Source organism: Chenopodium quinoa, unplaced genomic scaffold (genome assembly GCF_001683475.1).
Source record: "Chenopodium quinoa cultivar QQ74 unplaced genomic scaffold, ASM168347v1, whole genome shotgun sequence".
Taxonomy (NCBI): domain Eukaryota; kingdom Viridiplantae; phylum Streptophyta; class Magnoliopsida; order Caryophyllales; family Amaranthaceae; genus Chenopodium; species Chenopodium quinoa.
Window position 1 is genome coordinate 2,645,068 of NW_018744143.1, and position 16,350 is coordinate 2,661,417.

General features: G+C 38.8%; 4 protein-coding genes across 4 annotated transcripts; 3 read left to right on the top strand and 1 right to left on the bottom strand.

Moving 5' to 3' along the window:
* Window positions 1–257: 257 nt before the first annotated feature.
* LOC110693274 (lysosomal Pro-X carboxypeptidase-like) lies at window positions 258–1,643 on the bottom strand. Its single transcript, XM_021870437.1, has 4 exons — window positions 1,492–1,643; window positions 1,292–1,371; window positions 1,157–1,206; window positions 258–1,069 (listed from the first exon to the last, which is right to left on the bottom strand). Exons 1-4 carry the CDS (start codon window positions 1,597–1,599, stop codon window positions 864–866), a joined length of 444 nt encoding a protein of 147 aa, XP_021726129.1. The 5' UTR covers window positions 1,600–1,643; the 3' UTR covers window positions 258–863.
* A 7,644-nt stretch (window positions 1,644–9,287) lies between these two features.
* On the top strand, window positions 9,288–10,230 carry LOC110693273. Its single transcript, XM_021870436.1, has one exon. It carries the CDS (start codon window positions 9,437–9,439, stop codon window positions 10,202–10,204), a length of 768 nt encoding a protein of 255 aa, XP_021726128.1. The 5' UTR covers window positions 9,288–9,436; the 3' UTR covers window positions 10,205–10,230.
* A 923-nt stretch (window positions 10,231–11,153) lies between these two features.
* On the top strand, window positions 11,154–11,915 carry LOC110693310. Its single transcript, XM_021870467.1, has one exon. The coding sequence runs from the start codon at window positions 11,154–11,156 to the stop codon at window positions 11,913–11,915; it is 762 nt and encodes a 253-aa protein (XP_021726159.1).
* A 2,129-nt stretch (window positions 11,916–14,044) lies between these two features.
* LOC110693311 lies at window positions 14,045–15,968 on the top strand. The gene is made up of 3 exons (XM_021870468.1): window positions 14,045–14,462; window positions 14,547–14,778; window positions 15,911–15,968. The coding sequence occupies exons 1-3, from the start codon at window positions 14,045–14,047 to the stop codon at window positions 15,966–15,968; spliced, it is 708 nt and encodes a 235-aa protein (XP_021726160.1).
* The last annotated feature ends 382 nt before the right edge of the window (window positions 15,969–16,350 follow it).

The window sequence follows — 16,350 nt, forward strand, 5'->3', positions numbered from 1 at the left end:
GAAACTTCTAGATTTTTCTTTTTGCTCTACTATACCGGTTACCCAACATATATTGTACAAAATATATTTAAAAAAAACAAAAATATGTTGAACGTAACTAATCAGTAAAATAAAAAATATTAATATTTAATATAATTAAAATAGTTTAATGTATATAAAAATATAAGTATTAAACGCTAAAAGTAAAAATAAACCAAAAAAAATATTATGATTTTTATTATATTTCAAAACTTATATATATAAGTGGGTACTCGAAATCGGAATCGGTACCTGCTGGAACCAATTCCAATTCCTAAATTTTAGGACCCGGTTGTATCGGTTCCAATTTCGGTTCCAAATTTTAGGAACCGGTACCAACCAATTCCGGGTCCGGATCCTAAAATTTTGACCGGGTATTCGGTTTGCTCACCCCTAATTATATACTCAGATAACTTGACAAAAAAACATTGTAAAAAGATGTCATATGGGACTCATAATCTCATACCATTCTTAAGGAATCAGAAGTATATTTTTAGAAAATTAAACTAATCATGATATTTCTATAACATTTGTATCACTAATTACGTGAAAAAAAAAATTAAAAAAATAAAGACATACTAGAAGATGACATGTATCATTATTGGTGTGTTTTTTATTATATAGTTATTGATTGATTTATTAAAAGCTTCTTACCTGACTATTACAAATTAAAACTAATCATGATATTTCTATAACATTTGTATCACTAATTTTGTAAAAAAAAAAAAAATTTAAAAAATAAAGACATACCAAGAGATGACATGTATCATTATTGGTGTGTCTTTTATTATATAGTTATTGATTGATTTATTAAAAGCTTCTTACCCGACTATTACAAATTAAAACTAATCTAGGTAGATAAATAGAAATACTAAGATTTGTACCCAAGTAACAATAACCAAACTACAACCTGTAGTGTATGATCCACTAATATGGTGGAAGTGGTCGATCCATTGTCGGAAAATCTTGATTTCTGCTTCCCTTTGCTCTATCAACCATTTTGTATCAACATAATTGATGTTTGGGGTGGTCAAATCAAGACAACTAGTACCTAAAAAAAATTTGGGAAAATGTTAATACACAATGGTTTAATTAAAAAAAAATCAATCAAATTAAAAACTTACATAATGCTACATACCTTTTGTCGTTGTAAGTACAACGATGGTATCAGATAGATCATCCAAAATTCTGTACAAAGTAAAGATTTAAAGTTATTAATATGCTAATTATGAATTTAATTAAAAATAATGATGAATAGGTGATGTTTTCTTACCCTCCACTAGAGAAAGGATCTCTCAACCCATTGGAGAAGATGATGTTTCCTCCAAATCTCGTGAGAGACTCAACAAGATTCTGAACAAGAATTTAAAAGTTAATATAAATCAAATAACACTATATTGGAATAGAAAGGTTTTGAAATTAAGTAATTGTGATATGAAATCAAGATTAAGTACTAAATTACAAAAAATATACCTTACTCTTGAAAAAGCTAATGGGAGTATGTGGATTCGGCGAAATTCCAAACCTTGACCGACATGATTCTTTGAATTTGACAAAATTGAACGGTCGAGCCGGAAGCATTGTATCATTTTCACATCCGATGGGGAAGATTAGCTCAGAACAACGCTGCGTCAAAGCATTATATTATAAGTTAATATAAGAATATTTTGTTAATTACTACCTCAAAAACAAAGGCTTTGTGAATTACTACCCCTGAAAAAAAGGGTTTATAATTATTACCCCTAAAATCGATTAATTCAAGTGATTGCTACCCTTTTCCCTAATCAGTCGCTAATTAGGTGAGAAAAAGCTCTTAATGACATTATTATCCAACTAATTTATAATTAGTTGTTTTTAATCCATGATTAATTTAATAAACCCTAACACCACCTCTAAACCACCACTGCACCATCTTCGACAGCCCTCTAACCCCATCCCTGCTCCCACCGGCAGCACCACCACAAGTAGAGGTGGGCAAACCGGGTACCCGGTCAAAATTTTAGGATCCGCCCTAGAAATTGGTTGAGACCGGGTCCTAAAATTTGGAACCGGAATAGGAACCGGTATAACCAATTCCTAAAATTTAGGAATTGGAATTGGTTCCACCGGGTCCCGGTTCCGGTTCCGGGTACCCACTTATATATATAAGTGTTAAAATATAATACAAATCATAATAATTTTTTCGGTTTATTTTAACTTTTAGCGTTTTATACTTATATTTTTATATACAATAACCTATTTTAATTTTATTAAGTATTAATGTTTTTTTATTTTACTAATTAGTTACATTCAACATATTTTTATTTTTTTTAATATATTTTGTACGATATATGTTGGGTAACCGGATAACCAACCAGTTCCAATTTCAAAAATTTGAGAATTGGAATTGCAAACGGGTCCTTAAATTATTATCCGGAATTGGAACCACCGGACCCAATTTCAGTTTTGGACCCGCTGGTTCCTAACCAGTTCCAATTTCGAATACCGGAATTTTTGCTCATCCCTAACCACAAGAAGCCGCGCTCCACCAACAGCCCCGTACCACCACCATTAATGGAAGCCGACAGCCCAATCGAACAAACAACCAGCATTCCCACAGGCACACATGCTTTCCCCCACCCACGACAACTCTTCCCACCGCACCACCATTACTCACCTTTAACCTCTCGCAACACCACCAAAATGCGCCGCTACTACTGCTGTTGCTCCTCCTTTCGAACAAGTCGCCCCACTCTCCAGCACCAAAAATCAGCACCTCTAACCCTAAACCACCAGCCCGAAACCACCCTAAAGGGGATATAGGGTTTCATTTATGGTGGTGTTGGACTGGTGTTTAAGGGTTAGGGGTGACTGTTTTGGTGGGGGAAGGGGAGGGGGATTGATTCAGGGTGGGGGAAGGGGAGAGGGCCCGATTCTGGTGGGGGGATAGGGAGGGAGGGTTGTTTTATGATTTCAAGGTGGGGGTTGGGGCAGCGAGAAGGGGATAAGGGAGGGAAGTGGGTTGCGTAGGTGGAGGAAAGGGAGGGGATTGGAGTCACCGGCGTTGGGCGACGCTTTGGGCGCCAGCAGGGGGAGGGTGGCTTATCGGAGGGGGCTGGCGATTGTGGGTGGATGGTGGGCGGTGGTGGTGCAATGGTGGTGTGCAGGTGAATTTAGGGTTTAATTAGTTAATTAAAGTTCAAAAGTAACTAATTATAAATTAGCCGGATAATGATGTCATTAAAAGCTTAAATCACGTTTAGGGGCTGATTAGAGAAAAGAGTAGCAATCACTTAAATTAATCGGTTTTAGGGTACTAATTAAAAACTTTTTTTCTTAAGGTTAGTAATTCACAAAGCCTCTATTTTTGAGATATTAATTAACAAAATATCCTTAATATAAAGATATTTGTTAAAACAAAAAAAAAGTACCTGCCATTCCCAAGCAATAGTCCGATTGGTAATAGGTTTAAAGGGGGATTCAACTCCAATCAACATATTTTGAAAATAATCTCCTATTTTCAATTTTCCAACAAATTCGTACGCTATATCTTGAATGGACGATGGTTCATCACCATCAATGTTACGGCAGAGGGACTTAATCCCCAAATCACTGGGTTCATCAATTGGGTAGGTTGTGGTTGGTGAATTTGGCTAAGTGGTTGGAGGTGGGTGGCTACGACTGGTGGGTGGGTAGGTAGTAGGTTGTGGTTGGTGAATATGATTTGGGTTAGTTTTCCGTGGTGGTGGTGGTGTTCTGGTTGGTGATACGTCGTGCCGGTGGTCGCACGACTTTTTTTTTTTTCTAATTTCTAAAAATCTGTTTCCGACGGAATATTCCGTCAAATTCTGACGGAATATTCCGTCGGAAGGCAATGCGTAACGACGGAAACAGTTCCATCGGAACCTTGCGACGAAATTCCCCATTGAGTCAAACCGGACTCCGATAACCCCAATTCCGTCGAAAATTCCGTCGGAACTGACCGTTACGACAAAATTTCCGTCGGAATATAGCGAAATACCTACAAAATGTTTTGAGACAGCGTATTCCAAAGGAATTCCGTCGGAAACCGACAGTTCCGACGAAATTTCAAGATATTTCGAGGGATTTTTTTCTTCGTTGATTAGCTATTTTCTAGTAGTGCCACCATATGGTGATTCGTGCCATCTTGTAAGTACACTATGGACTTCCCATTCGGGAACACACCTGCGAAATAATCCATCTGCACACTCACGAAACAAAAAATGATCATCCTAAAAATAATGTTTTACATCATACATGAACCTCTTTTTCTGTTGGTAGGACATATCAGGAGGTAGAGTATCACCCGCCAAATAATTAGCATAATCTGCATACCAAGGGTGTTGCTCTACAACTGTAAACAAGTGGTCATCAGGGAAGGAATCATCTATAGGAAGAGTATCCTTACCCTCATCATACCTGATCCTTGACAAGTGATCTGCAACAACATTCTCTGCTCCCTTTTTGTCCTTAATTTCCACATCGAAATCTTGGAGCAAGAGAACCCAACGGAGGAGCCTAAGCTTAGATTCCGCCTTGGCTATTAGATAATTCAGGGCTGCATGATCAATAAAAACAATAATTTTAGAACCAACTAGATATGATCTAAATTTTTCTAAAGCATATATCACATCAAGAAACTCCTTCTCCGTGGTGGCATAATTGACTTGGGCTTCATCCAAAGTTTTACTTGCATAGCATGCAAAACTTTGTTCTTTCTCTATCCTAACACGGCCCCTACTGCAAAATCACTAGCATCACACATAATCTCGAAAGGAAGATTCCAATCTGGAGCACATATGATAGGTGCCAATATCAAAGCCTGCTTAATCTTGTGAAAGCCTCAAGACACTCATTAGTAAAATCAAATGGGGCATCCTTGAGTAAAAGCTGAGTCATAGTTTAGCAATTTTAGAAAAATCTTTGATAAAACGACGATAGAACCCCGCATGACCTAAGAAACTTCTAACCCCCTTAACATTAACTAGTGGAGGTAATTGCTCAATCACAGAAACCTTAGCTTTATCTACTTTATACCCATATCAGATACAATATGACCAAGAGCTACTCCTTCTGTCACCATAAAGTGACATTTTTCCCAATTGAGGACCACATTGCATTCTTCACATTTTTTAAAAATTTTAGTGAGATTATCTAGACAAGCATCAAATGTAGACCCATACACACTAAAATCATCCATAAAGACTTCCATGATAGACTCTATGAACTCAGAAAAGATACTCATCATGCAACGTTGAAAGGTAGCGGGGGCATTACATAGACCAAAGGGCATCCTGCGATATGCAAAATTACCATGGGGCAAGTAAGGTCTTTTCCTGATCTTCAGGGTGAATCGGAATTTGGAAAAATCTTGAGTACCCATCTAAATAGCAAAAGAATTTATGATTCGCTAACCTTTCTAACATTTGATCAACAAAAGGGAGAGGGAAGTGATCTTTCTTGGTGGCAATATCTGATCTACGGTAATCAATACACATACGCCATCTTGTCACAGTTCTAGTGGGAATCAATTCATTTTTATCGTTTTTAATCACAGTCATCCCACCCTTTTTAGGAACTACCTGTACAGGACTCACCCACTTTGAGTCAGAAATAGGATATATGATACCTGCATCAAGTAATTTCATAACCTCTTTCTTAACTACTTCCTTCATGTTAGGATTCAACCTTCTCTAGGGTTGAATACATGACTTGTGATTGTCCTCTAAGTGTATCCTGTGCATACAAAAATCAGGGATAATACCCTTGAGATCATCAATATTGTACCCAATTGCCTTTTTGTAGGTTCGAAGAACCTTAAGAAGTTGGGAAATTTGTGGGTCATCAAGTGCTATACTAATAATTACTAGGTGTAATTACTGCTCATCAAGAAATACATATTTTAAATGAGAGGGAGAGGTTTTAATTTAGTTTTCTTAACCTCTACAGGTTTTGATTCCTGAACTAACTTTACTACCTTTTTGCTCTCCTTAGGGTCAAGTTCTTCAAGTGCAAGAGCTTCCTCTATAGCATCCACCTCACTGCTCCAAATACCAGCGTCACTTGTAGTAAAATCACCACAAAGTACTTCCTCCAAGGGATCCCTTGCAAGGATCTGTAATAAGCTATCTTCACAAATAACATCAATCACATCAATACTACAACAATTTTCCTCTAACATAGGAGCCTTCAAAACCTTCCCTAAATTAAAAGTGATATTATCATCTCCGACAGAAAGGGTTAGTTTTCCATTTTTTACATCAATAATGGCTCCTGCAGTGTGGAGGAAAGGTCTTCCTAATACTATTGGAATTTGTGTATCCTCAAGCATGTCAAAATCAACAGGGATATAGAATTTACCAACTCTAACAGGGACATCCTCTAAAATACCTGAAGGGTTATTAACAGAATGGTCTGCCATTTGCAAAGTAATGTTAGTAACTTTTAAATCACACATATTAAGCTTTGAACACACAAACGATGGCATAACACTAACACTGGCACCCAAATCACATAATGCTTTATCAATAAAGACATTACCAATATGACAAGGTATAGAAAAACTACCAGGATCCTTTAATTTGGATGGAGAATTATTTTGCAATAAAGCACTACATTCCTCTGTAAAAACTACAGTCTCTATCTCATTAAAGGCTCTCTTCCTAGTCAAAATATCTTTCATAAATTTAGCATATGTAGGAACTTGTGTAATTAACTCTGTAAAAGGAATTGTTACCTGCAAGTTCTTCATCACAACCTCCAGAAACTTACCAAACTGCTTATCCAACTTAGTCTTCAATTGTGTATTAGGGAATGGTAGTTTGATAACTGGTTTTTGTACATCTCCACTCTTATCTTGAGTTGTACCCTGCAATGTATTATCAGAGGTGTTAGCTTTATCCTAGAGCCCTGCTAGGTTAGTAACAAAATCATTTGGTATAACAGAAAAAGAGTTAGCAATTTTTGTTAAAACAGGTTCATCATCCTTGGGCATAGGAGGCCCATCATAGTGTGAATCACTCCTCAGAGTAATTGCACTTGCATGATCCCCTGTTGGTAATACTAGTTGCGATGGTAGGGCTCCCTGTTGGCGACTTTATAGAGTAGAGGAAAGTTGCGCAATTTGATTATCCATGATTTTATTATGAGCTAAGATTGAATCAATTTGTGCAAACCTACTCTGCATGTGCTTTTGCATACTAGCTAACATAATTTTAGTTTCTAACAAGGCAGGGTCAGTAGATGGAGGTGGAGTTTGTATTGGGGGTCCTTTGGTTAGGTGGTTGATAATATTTTTGTTGTGGTTATTGTGATTCTTGGTGTTGTGGAGGTGGAGGGTTTTGAACATTGGTACCCCGGTAGGAAAGATATGGATGGTTTCGGAGACCAAGATTATATGTGTTGGATTATGTGTTATTTTGCTTATAGGTTTGGAAGGCGTTAACTTGCTCCATGGAACTACTACAATCTTATGCCCAATGACCTACGATTCCACATTTTTCACAAAAAGCATCGTTAGTATTATTGACAACAGAAACATTAGCTATAGGAGCAGGAATAGCAGCATTAATATTATCTAATTTTTGGGATATAGAGGTTAATTGAGCCTGCACAAAGGATACGGAATCGACATTATGTTTTCCCTTGTTTGCATAACCTCTTGGATTCCCGTATTGGGAATTATGAATTTCCATCTCTTCAATCAATGTTTCTGCTAGATCTACTTGAAGATTCATAAATCTTCCATTTGCTGCTGAGTCAAGAATTGATCTAGATGAATATCCTTGTAGAAGGCTTGGATTATCTGCCACTACGCTAAACCATGATGAGGGCGTTCTCTTTGCAAATCCTTAAATCTTTCCCAAGTATCATATAGACTATTATCAACTTCTTAGGAAATTTTTTGAATTGAACTCCTTAATAAAGTTGTCTTCTCTGCAGGGTAATATTTATTATAGAAATTCAAAGCAAGAGTATTCCAGTTGGTATTACCAAGGACATTTCTATTCAATCCATTGTACCACAATTTAGCTTTACCACATAAAGAAAAGGGAAACGGAATCTCCCTGATTTGGCCCTGCGTGACCCCAGCTTGCCTAATAGTGTTGTAATATTGGCAGAAATCCAAAATATGAAGATTTGGATCTTCACCCTTAGCTCCGCTGAATTGCTTCCTCTCGATCATGGTAATAAATCGAGGTTTAATCTCGAACTATACTCCCTCAAGATTGGGTGTAGGAGTAAGATGTGGAAAATCTGTAAGAGACGACTGCGAATAATCGCTGAGCTTGCGAGGTGGTTGGGCCGTCATCTCTGATTCTTCAACTGAAGAAACTTCTGCGTCACTAAAATCAAATGGGGGTTTTAAAGGTATAATACCATCGGAATTATAGTAGCTCGTACCTGTCTAAAAAGGTTCTTTCGTCTATGAAAAGAACGTTTGATTTCAATGTCAAATGGAATGCAACGTGATCTAGAATTCCTGGGCATAAACATAGAACTAAACAAACAAGTATGAGTAATCGCCCCAAAAAACTTGCGTTCTCTGAAACGAAAGAAAATAATCTAGACTACAAAAATAATCAGAAATAAAAATAAAATTGTTTCCCTGGCAAGGGCGCCAAAATTTGACAGGCTAAAATCGTATCACCTAATCAAAAGTAATTCCTAAAAACACTAACTAATAAATATGGGGAAGTAGGGTCGAGTCCACAGAAAAAACAGGTCAATCTATTTCCTAATTAATTAATATAATCTAAATTATAAAGTAACCAAATTGTTTTGGTGAGAATTAAACTAATAATTAAACTAAGCAAATTAAATAGGGGAGGAAATCAATAAGAAAAGGCCTATAGTATAGGTTCACCAATAAATAATATTCCAGGGTAAAACACAACAATCAATCATCAATGCATAGATTAATCAGATCATAAAAGGGCTTTCACTGCGTATTATAATCACATAATTAATCTACCGGTATTAAATCGCATCTCTCGAATCTTGACTTAACCATTTATAAATTAACCTGCCTATTGAAATCAAGCCTAAATATCAATTCTCATCTCTCGAATCTCGAATTAATATTGCATAATTCATACAATTAAACCTGGCCAAATATAATTGCATAGCATTAAATCAATCAATAGGAAATCAATCAAGCATTAATAACCAACAATAATAATTTATCCCTTCATATTATTTATGGATCCCCATAACCCTAGAAATAAAACTACTCACACATAATTAAATCTAAGCTAAGCAGTTTTATCACTTTGAAGTCAAAAAATTAAGTAGTCCCTCGTCTAGGGTTGGTAGTCCCTCGTCTAGGGTTAATAAACTTTCGAGCGAAATTGCCCAATTTCTTCCCTGATTCTACGAATCCTTGAAGAATTTTAATCAATTTCCCAAGATTGATCCCATGGCAGACAAGTTGCTCAATGATTTCGAAAAAATAAAACTGACGGAAGAGGAATCGAAGGTAATTGGAGAACGGTTGATAGCATCGGAGGATGAAGGCACAAAAAATCAAATTGCTCTATCGTTAGTAGGGAAACTGCTCACATCCAAACATTTCAATGTGGAGGCAATGAAACGCACGTTAACATCGGTCTGGAAACTGCATAACAATGTTGTGATCAAAATGGTGGAGTCAAATCTCTTTGTTTTCCAGTTTTTCAACGATGTGGATAAGGAGAAGCTCATTGATGGTAGTCCGTGGTTCTTCGATGGCAAACTTCTTCTGCTGAAGGATATCGATGGTGAAGAGCAACCATCGGAAGTAGTTTTTCAGTACGTCCCTATGTGGGTGAGACTCCTAGATGTTCCTTTTAGTAAGCGTAACAGAAGGAATCTAACTGAGATTGGGGACTTCTTAGGTATATTCTTGGAGATTGACGAAACTGAGCCCTTAGGAATAGGGGAATTTATGCGGATGAAGGTGATGATCGATATTGATAGACCGTTACGACGGGGTTTATTCCTAGTAGTTGGTGCATCGGCATCGAAGTGGATCTCTTTAAAATATGAAAGGCTGGAGGATTTTTGTTTCTTTTGTGGGAGGCTGGACCATACAGAAGGTACTTGTAGTTTTAAGGATGAGATAAGGGGGGAGGGGGATGACATCGTCTATGAATACGGACCCTGGCTCCCTACTTCGCCTAGGAGACCTATTCAGAAATCAGAATAGGAGATTGCAAATGAAAAGAGGTGGAAGGAGGGGTTAATGTCGATGATGAAGTGTCGTATTCCGTCGTACAATGATCCTGATGCTGTGAAGGTTGGCCCTCCAGGGGCTGCACGTAAATTGCATTTTTCTTCCCCGAAGGAGAAGGAGGCTAGGCTGGTTAGAGTAGTTGATCCCAAGACTTCGAAAACAGTATTGCGCATTAGAAGCCTGGTTGAAGAAAACGCACCTGCTCCCAGGTTTGAAGAACAGGCTGCAGGGCAAGTTTTAGATACCCAAGGTAAAATTCCATGTTCAAGTGTTAATGTTGTTTTTTATGAGATGGAACATGACCTCCTTCAAGCACATTATAGTGAGAACGTTCCTATTAAAGAACAGGGAATAGCTAGGAATGATGATAGCAGGAAGTGTAAGGGTGGTTTTTTTGAGAGGTTGACGTCAAAGAAGAGGAGCCTAGAGACTTCCCCCTTTGAGGTTTCGGGACTAGGCACCCAGCATAGTACAAAGAAATAAAAATTATCATCAGTTTTTCGAGCCAGAGACGGGGTGAATCAAGTAGGGGGTGTTGGAATGATCCAAACCCCCGAAGAGAAATGAAAATTATATGTTGGAATTGCCGAGGGGCGGGCAACTCTCGTACAATTCGAGCCCTCCGTCATTGGAGTGGTAGTTTAAGCCCGAATTTAATTTTTTTGTGTGAAACTATGATTAGTGGAAAAAATTCAGAAAATTTAAAAAATAAGTTTGGTTTTTCTTTGTCTTTTGGTGTAGATAGCAGGGGAAAGTCAGGTGGTCTTTGTGTGTTTTGGAGGGACAATGTCTAATTCTCTTTGGTCTCTTACTCTGATCACCACCTTTGCGGAGACATTTCTGAGGTTGGAGGCCGAATATGGAGGTTTATAGGGGTGTATGGGTGGGTGGATAGGCTCACAAGAAGAACACATGGACTCTTATGCGTGATCTCTATCAGAGCTCCCCTCATCCTACGCTTTTTGGAGGTGATTTTAATGAGATTCTTAGTGCTGATGAGAAGGTAGGAGGTGCTTTGCGTGATCAACGAGACATGGATGCTTTCAGAGAAGTCCTTTATGTCTGTAGTTTGCGGGACCTAGGCTACGATGGTTCGTGGGTGACTTGGGAACGTGGTAACAAGCAGCAAGGCGTGGTTAGGGAGAGGGTGGATAGATATGTGGCATGCTCTCGGTGGTGTTCATGGTTTGACCAAGCCCGAGTCTTTAACTTAACAAAGTTTCGATCGGATCATGTGGGGATTATGTTGGACACGGAGGCTGGTGTGCGCAAGAAAAGGGAGAAACAAAAGAGGAGATTCCATTTTGAGACTTGTTGGTTGTTGGCCGAAGGTATTGAAGACGTGATAAAGACCACGTGGAGTAATTCCAGCCATCTTAATATGCCTAACAAATTGCTGAATATAGCTAACGATCTTACCAGATGGAGCAAAGACGCTTTTGAGAATCTTGGTGGGAAGATAGAAGAAGCGGAAGAGGCTTTGAAGGAAGCTCAGAAAAAGGCAAGTTTCCAGGCCAGCTTTGACGCATGCCATAAATTAGAAGGCTTGCTTGATGATCTTCATGACAAAAACGAGGCGTATTGGTTTCTGAGATCTAAGGTATCTGAAATTAAGGATGGGGATCGTAACGCAAAATACTTCCACCACAAGGCTGCTCAGAGACGAAGCAAGAATTTCATTTAGGGTCTCAACAATAGCAAAGGAAAATGGTGCTCAGGGAAGACTCATATTGAAAAATAGTTCTGGATTTTTACAGGTCCTTGTTCGCCAGAGGGAAGATAGACGAGGCCTTGATGGATGATGTGTTAGAGAGTGTTCTGTTAAAGTGACAGAGAGTATGAAATTGTCCCTCTGTCGTCCTTATCTCAAAGATGAAGTCCACACGGCTCTTTCTCAGATGAGTCCTTGCAAGGCCCCGGGTCCGGACGGGCTACACGCGATATTCTATCAGAAATTTTGGCACATTGTAGGGGATGACGTGACTTCATTTGTGAATGATATCATTTCGGGTAGAGCCCCATGGAGTACATAAACCGCACCAACGTAGCCCTCATCCCGAAGGTTCAAAAGCCTACATGCATCTCACAGTTCCGACCGAACGCTCTTTGTAATGTTCTCTATAAGTTGGCCTCAAAATCAGTGGCCAACAGACTAAAACCCCATCTTCATTCCATGATCACAGAAAATTAGAGTGCATTTGTTCCTAAACGTCTGATAACTGACAATGCTCTAATTGCCCTTGAATTATTCCACACCATGAAGAAAAGATCGAAGGGTAGACGTGGGGCGATTGCAATGAAGTTGGACATGAGTAAGGCGTATGATAGGGTTGAGTGGGACTTTCTGAGACGCCTTCTGACTAAGCTTGGGTTTGCAGGAGCCTGGGTGGACATGATAATGTCTTTTGTTTCCACAGTGAGATACTCGTTCCTCATCAATGGAGTCCCTTCGGACCCCCTCATTCCGACCAGAGGTCTTAAGCAAGGTGATCCTATATCCCCTTATCTTTTCATTCTAGTTGCTGATGTTTTATCAAGAATGTTACAGGCAGCTTCAGAGAAGAGATTGATTCATGGAGCTCGGGCTAGTAGAAACGGTCCGAAAATTACACATTTGTTCTTTGCAGACAATAGCCTTTGTTTACTAGAGCCACTCGACAGGAATGTTCTATCATTGTTGACATACTCAACAAATATGAAGCAACATCCGGGCAAAAAATTATTTGGAGAAGTCGGAGGTGTCTTTTAGCAAAGGAGTTCTTCTATCGTCCAAAATCACTTTTAGCTCCATTCTTGGGATGGAAATGGTGGATAGTCACACCAACTATCTTGGTTTGCCGACGGTGGTGGGGAGATCCAAGAAAGCGGTTTTTGCCTTCGTGAAAGACCAAATTTGGAAGAAGGTCCAAGGATGGAAGGAGAAACTTTTATCAAGAGCCGGCAAGGAGGTTCTCCTCAAGTCTATAGTCCAAGCCATTCCGACGCATTTAATGGGTGTCTATAGATTTCTGAATACTCTCATCTAAGATATTCACGCTATGATGGCCCGATTTTGGTGGGGGACAAATGAGAAGGGTAGAAAGATGCATTGGAAAAGTTTGGAGTCTTTATGTCAACCTAAGTTCCTTGGGGGAATGGGATTTAGAGATTTGGGGGTCTTTAATATAGCTCTACATGGTAAACAGCTGTGGCGTTTAGCAACAAATGAAAACTCTCTCGTTAGTAGGGTACTCAAAGCAAAATACTATCCAAGTACTTCCATTTTTTAGGCTGCTTTAGGCCCTGTTTCGAGCTACCCTTGGCAAAGTCTATGGAGCGCCAAGGCCCTTGTGAAAGAAGGCTTGCTTTGGAGAGTGGGAGATGGGCGTACCATTAACGTTTGGTCGGATCCTTGGCTTATTGATGATGAGAGCCGATTTGTTACTACGGATAGTAGGAGGGACCTTTGCTCGACAGTTGAGGAGCTTATTGACAAAGAGCAATGCACCTGGGACCTACCTAAGATCGAGAGCATCTTCAATGACCGAGACAAATCAGCGATTTTAGCCATCCCAATCAGTGAGCAATTGCCCAATGACACCCTTACCTGGGCATGGTCGAAAGATGGGTGTTACACAGTGAAATCAGCCTACATTTTGGGCAAATCTCTCGATTTGGATCACTTTGAGAACTTCTGGGTCGAATTATGGAAGGCAAAGATCACCAAAGGTCCACCCCTTTCTTTGGAGGTGCTGTTCAAATACTCTTCCCACTCGTAGCCTCCTGGTTCACAAACATCTTTTAGATGTCTCTCAATGCCCCTGCTGTGAGTCGATGCCCGAAACAACCATCCATGCTGTGATCTTATGTCCGAAATCACTTCAATTATGGAGGAGGAGTGGCTGCCATGACGCTCTCCCTTTCACTTCATCAGACTCCTTTGGTGAGGTGCTTCTAGGTTGGGCTAAAAATCTCTCGGCTGAGGTGTTCCAGAAATGCTTGTTCCTCACTTGGTTCATATGGTTTCGTCGCAATAAATTGGTATTTGAAAACGTGTGGGATCCGGACGAAGCCATCCTTCTCAGACACAGCAGGTTGGTAGCCGACTTCGGGGAGTATACTGAACGAATTTATGGGGGGATTTCTCCATCTTCTGCCCCAGCCAGTAGGTCGAAATGGGATCCTCCTTCTTTCGGTCTTGTGAAGGTGAATGTAGACGCAAAAATTACTGAGGATGGATGGGTGGGACTAGGTGCCGTTGCTAGGGATAGCAGGGGCTGCGTCCTATTCTCAGCTGTTAGACGGGTTTGAGCTAATTGGGAGCCTCTGATTGCAGAAGCAAAGGCAGCGCTGTTCGAGATCAGGAAAGCTAAGGCTCATGGGCTCAGAGATATTGTCTTGGAGGCTGATTCCCTTGTGCTTGTCACAAAGATGAAAAAGGGATCCTTTTCCTTTGCGGCTATTGATGGTGTTTTAGAAGACATTTCTTCCGTTAGTTCGGATTTTTCATCCATAGTTTGGTCTCATGTAAAACGTGATGGGAATTTTGTGGCTCATCACTTAGCAAGGTTAGTGCCGAGTAGTCTAGATTATTTGTGGGAATTCTCAGTCACGAATGAGATCTCCCCGTTTGTACTATTGGACTCTCTTTCTATCAATTAATGCACTAACTGTTTTCTCTCAAAAAAAAAAAATCTAAGCTAAGCAAAACAATTAAAAAAGACATAATTAATTAAAGCAATTAAATTACTGAAAATAAAAAGGAAAAGTAATCGTTACCAAATTAAACAAAAAGGCTGAATTGCATAAATCAAAAGTATGGAGAGAAAACATGAGTGTTAATCGAAGCTCTAAACTAAATATGGATTTTTGCTAATGAGAAAAAGCGTAATGAAAAAACGTAATCCACTCTCTAAAAAACAAAAAGTATTTATACTCAAGCCTAAAAATCCTAATTAAAGAAAGACTAAAATCGATGAAACTCTTAATAAATACACGCATCCGGTCGAGCGAGGCTTCGCCTGGATTTGCTCAACCGCTCAAGCATCTACTCCATTCTTTGGCTTCTCAACTCAAGTGGGAAATGTTAGGTAATTGTGTATTTTTTTTTTATTCTTTTGTTTAATTGGTTAGAACTTTAAAAAATGGGGAATGATTGCACATCAATGATTGCATATAGATATATAATGGATTAATGGAGAAAAACTGATTTTTCTTTTAGTTTTGTTAAAAGGGAGGAAACAGGTTGCTCTGGGATTACATGTCCAATTCGTTTATATGCTACTCATAGTTTTATAAATTTATTCATGTTGCTCTAGGATTACATGCCAAATTTACACTGGTAGTTTCTTAGAATTTTTCTTTCTCGGAGTCGAAACTTGAATATGATGACCAGATTTACATCCAACCGAAAGATATAACCCATTTATTATACATTGTTAGTTGTACTTTCCAGCCTATGGTCATTGCCAAGAATAATTATAAATATGTAATTTAGTCAGTTACAAATTCATAATTTCGTACAAAATTTAATGATGGTGACTAAAGTAGAGCACATGATTGGCAAACAATGACTCTGCTCCTTGCGGTTGCACTTATGAAGAGGATATTCAGGCCAGCTCTACTTGATTACATTAGAGGATGCCTACTGCTATCAGTTTCTCTAGCTTGTCTAATGCTCTCTCTGATTTGTATGGACAGGAGAAGTTATTGGTTTACTTTTGGATTTTGTACAATGCTCCTTGGAGCATTTACTTAAGTAATTTTAATCTTTTCCCCTAATAAAAATATTCAATTTCGAAAAACTTTGGTAATATGAATAATTACATAGTATAATGTATGTAATCCATTACATCATTTTACAGAGAAATAAAAAAAAAATTAACTAATTAGTCCTAAATTATACCAATTTTTTTTGGTTCGAGTCATTTTGGCCTTTCGGGTATGGTATAAGGTAATTATAGTTCGAGTCACTTCGGGTTTCATGTCTGTTCAAGTCAATCACTTCGGGTCACTTTGGGTTAGGTCACTTCGGGTCAGGTCAATTCGGGTCGGGTCACTTCGGGTTTCGATTCAATTCAGGTCAATCAATTCAGGTTACAATCGGATTGGGTCATTTCAAGTTTCGGGTCAGGTCAAAT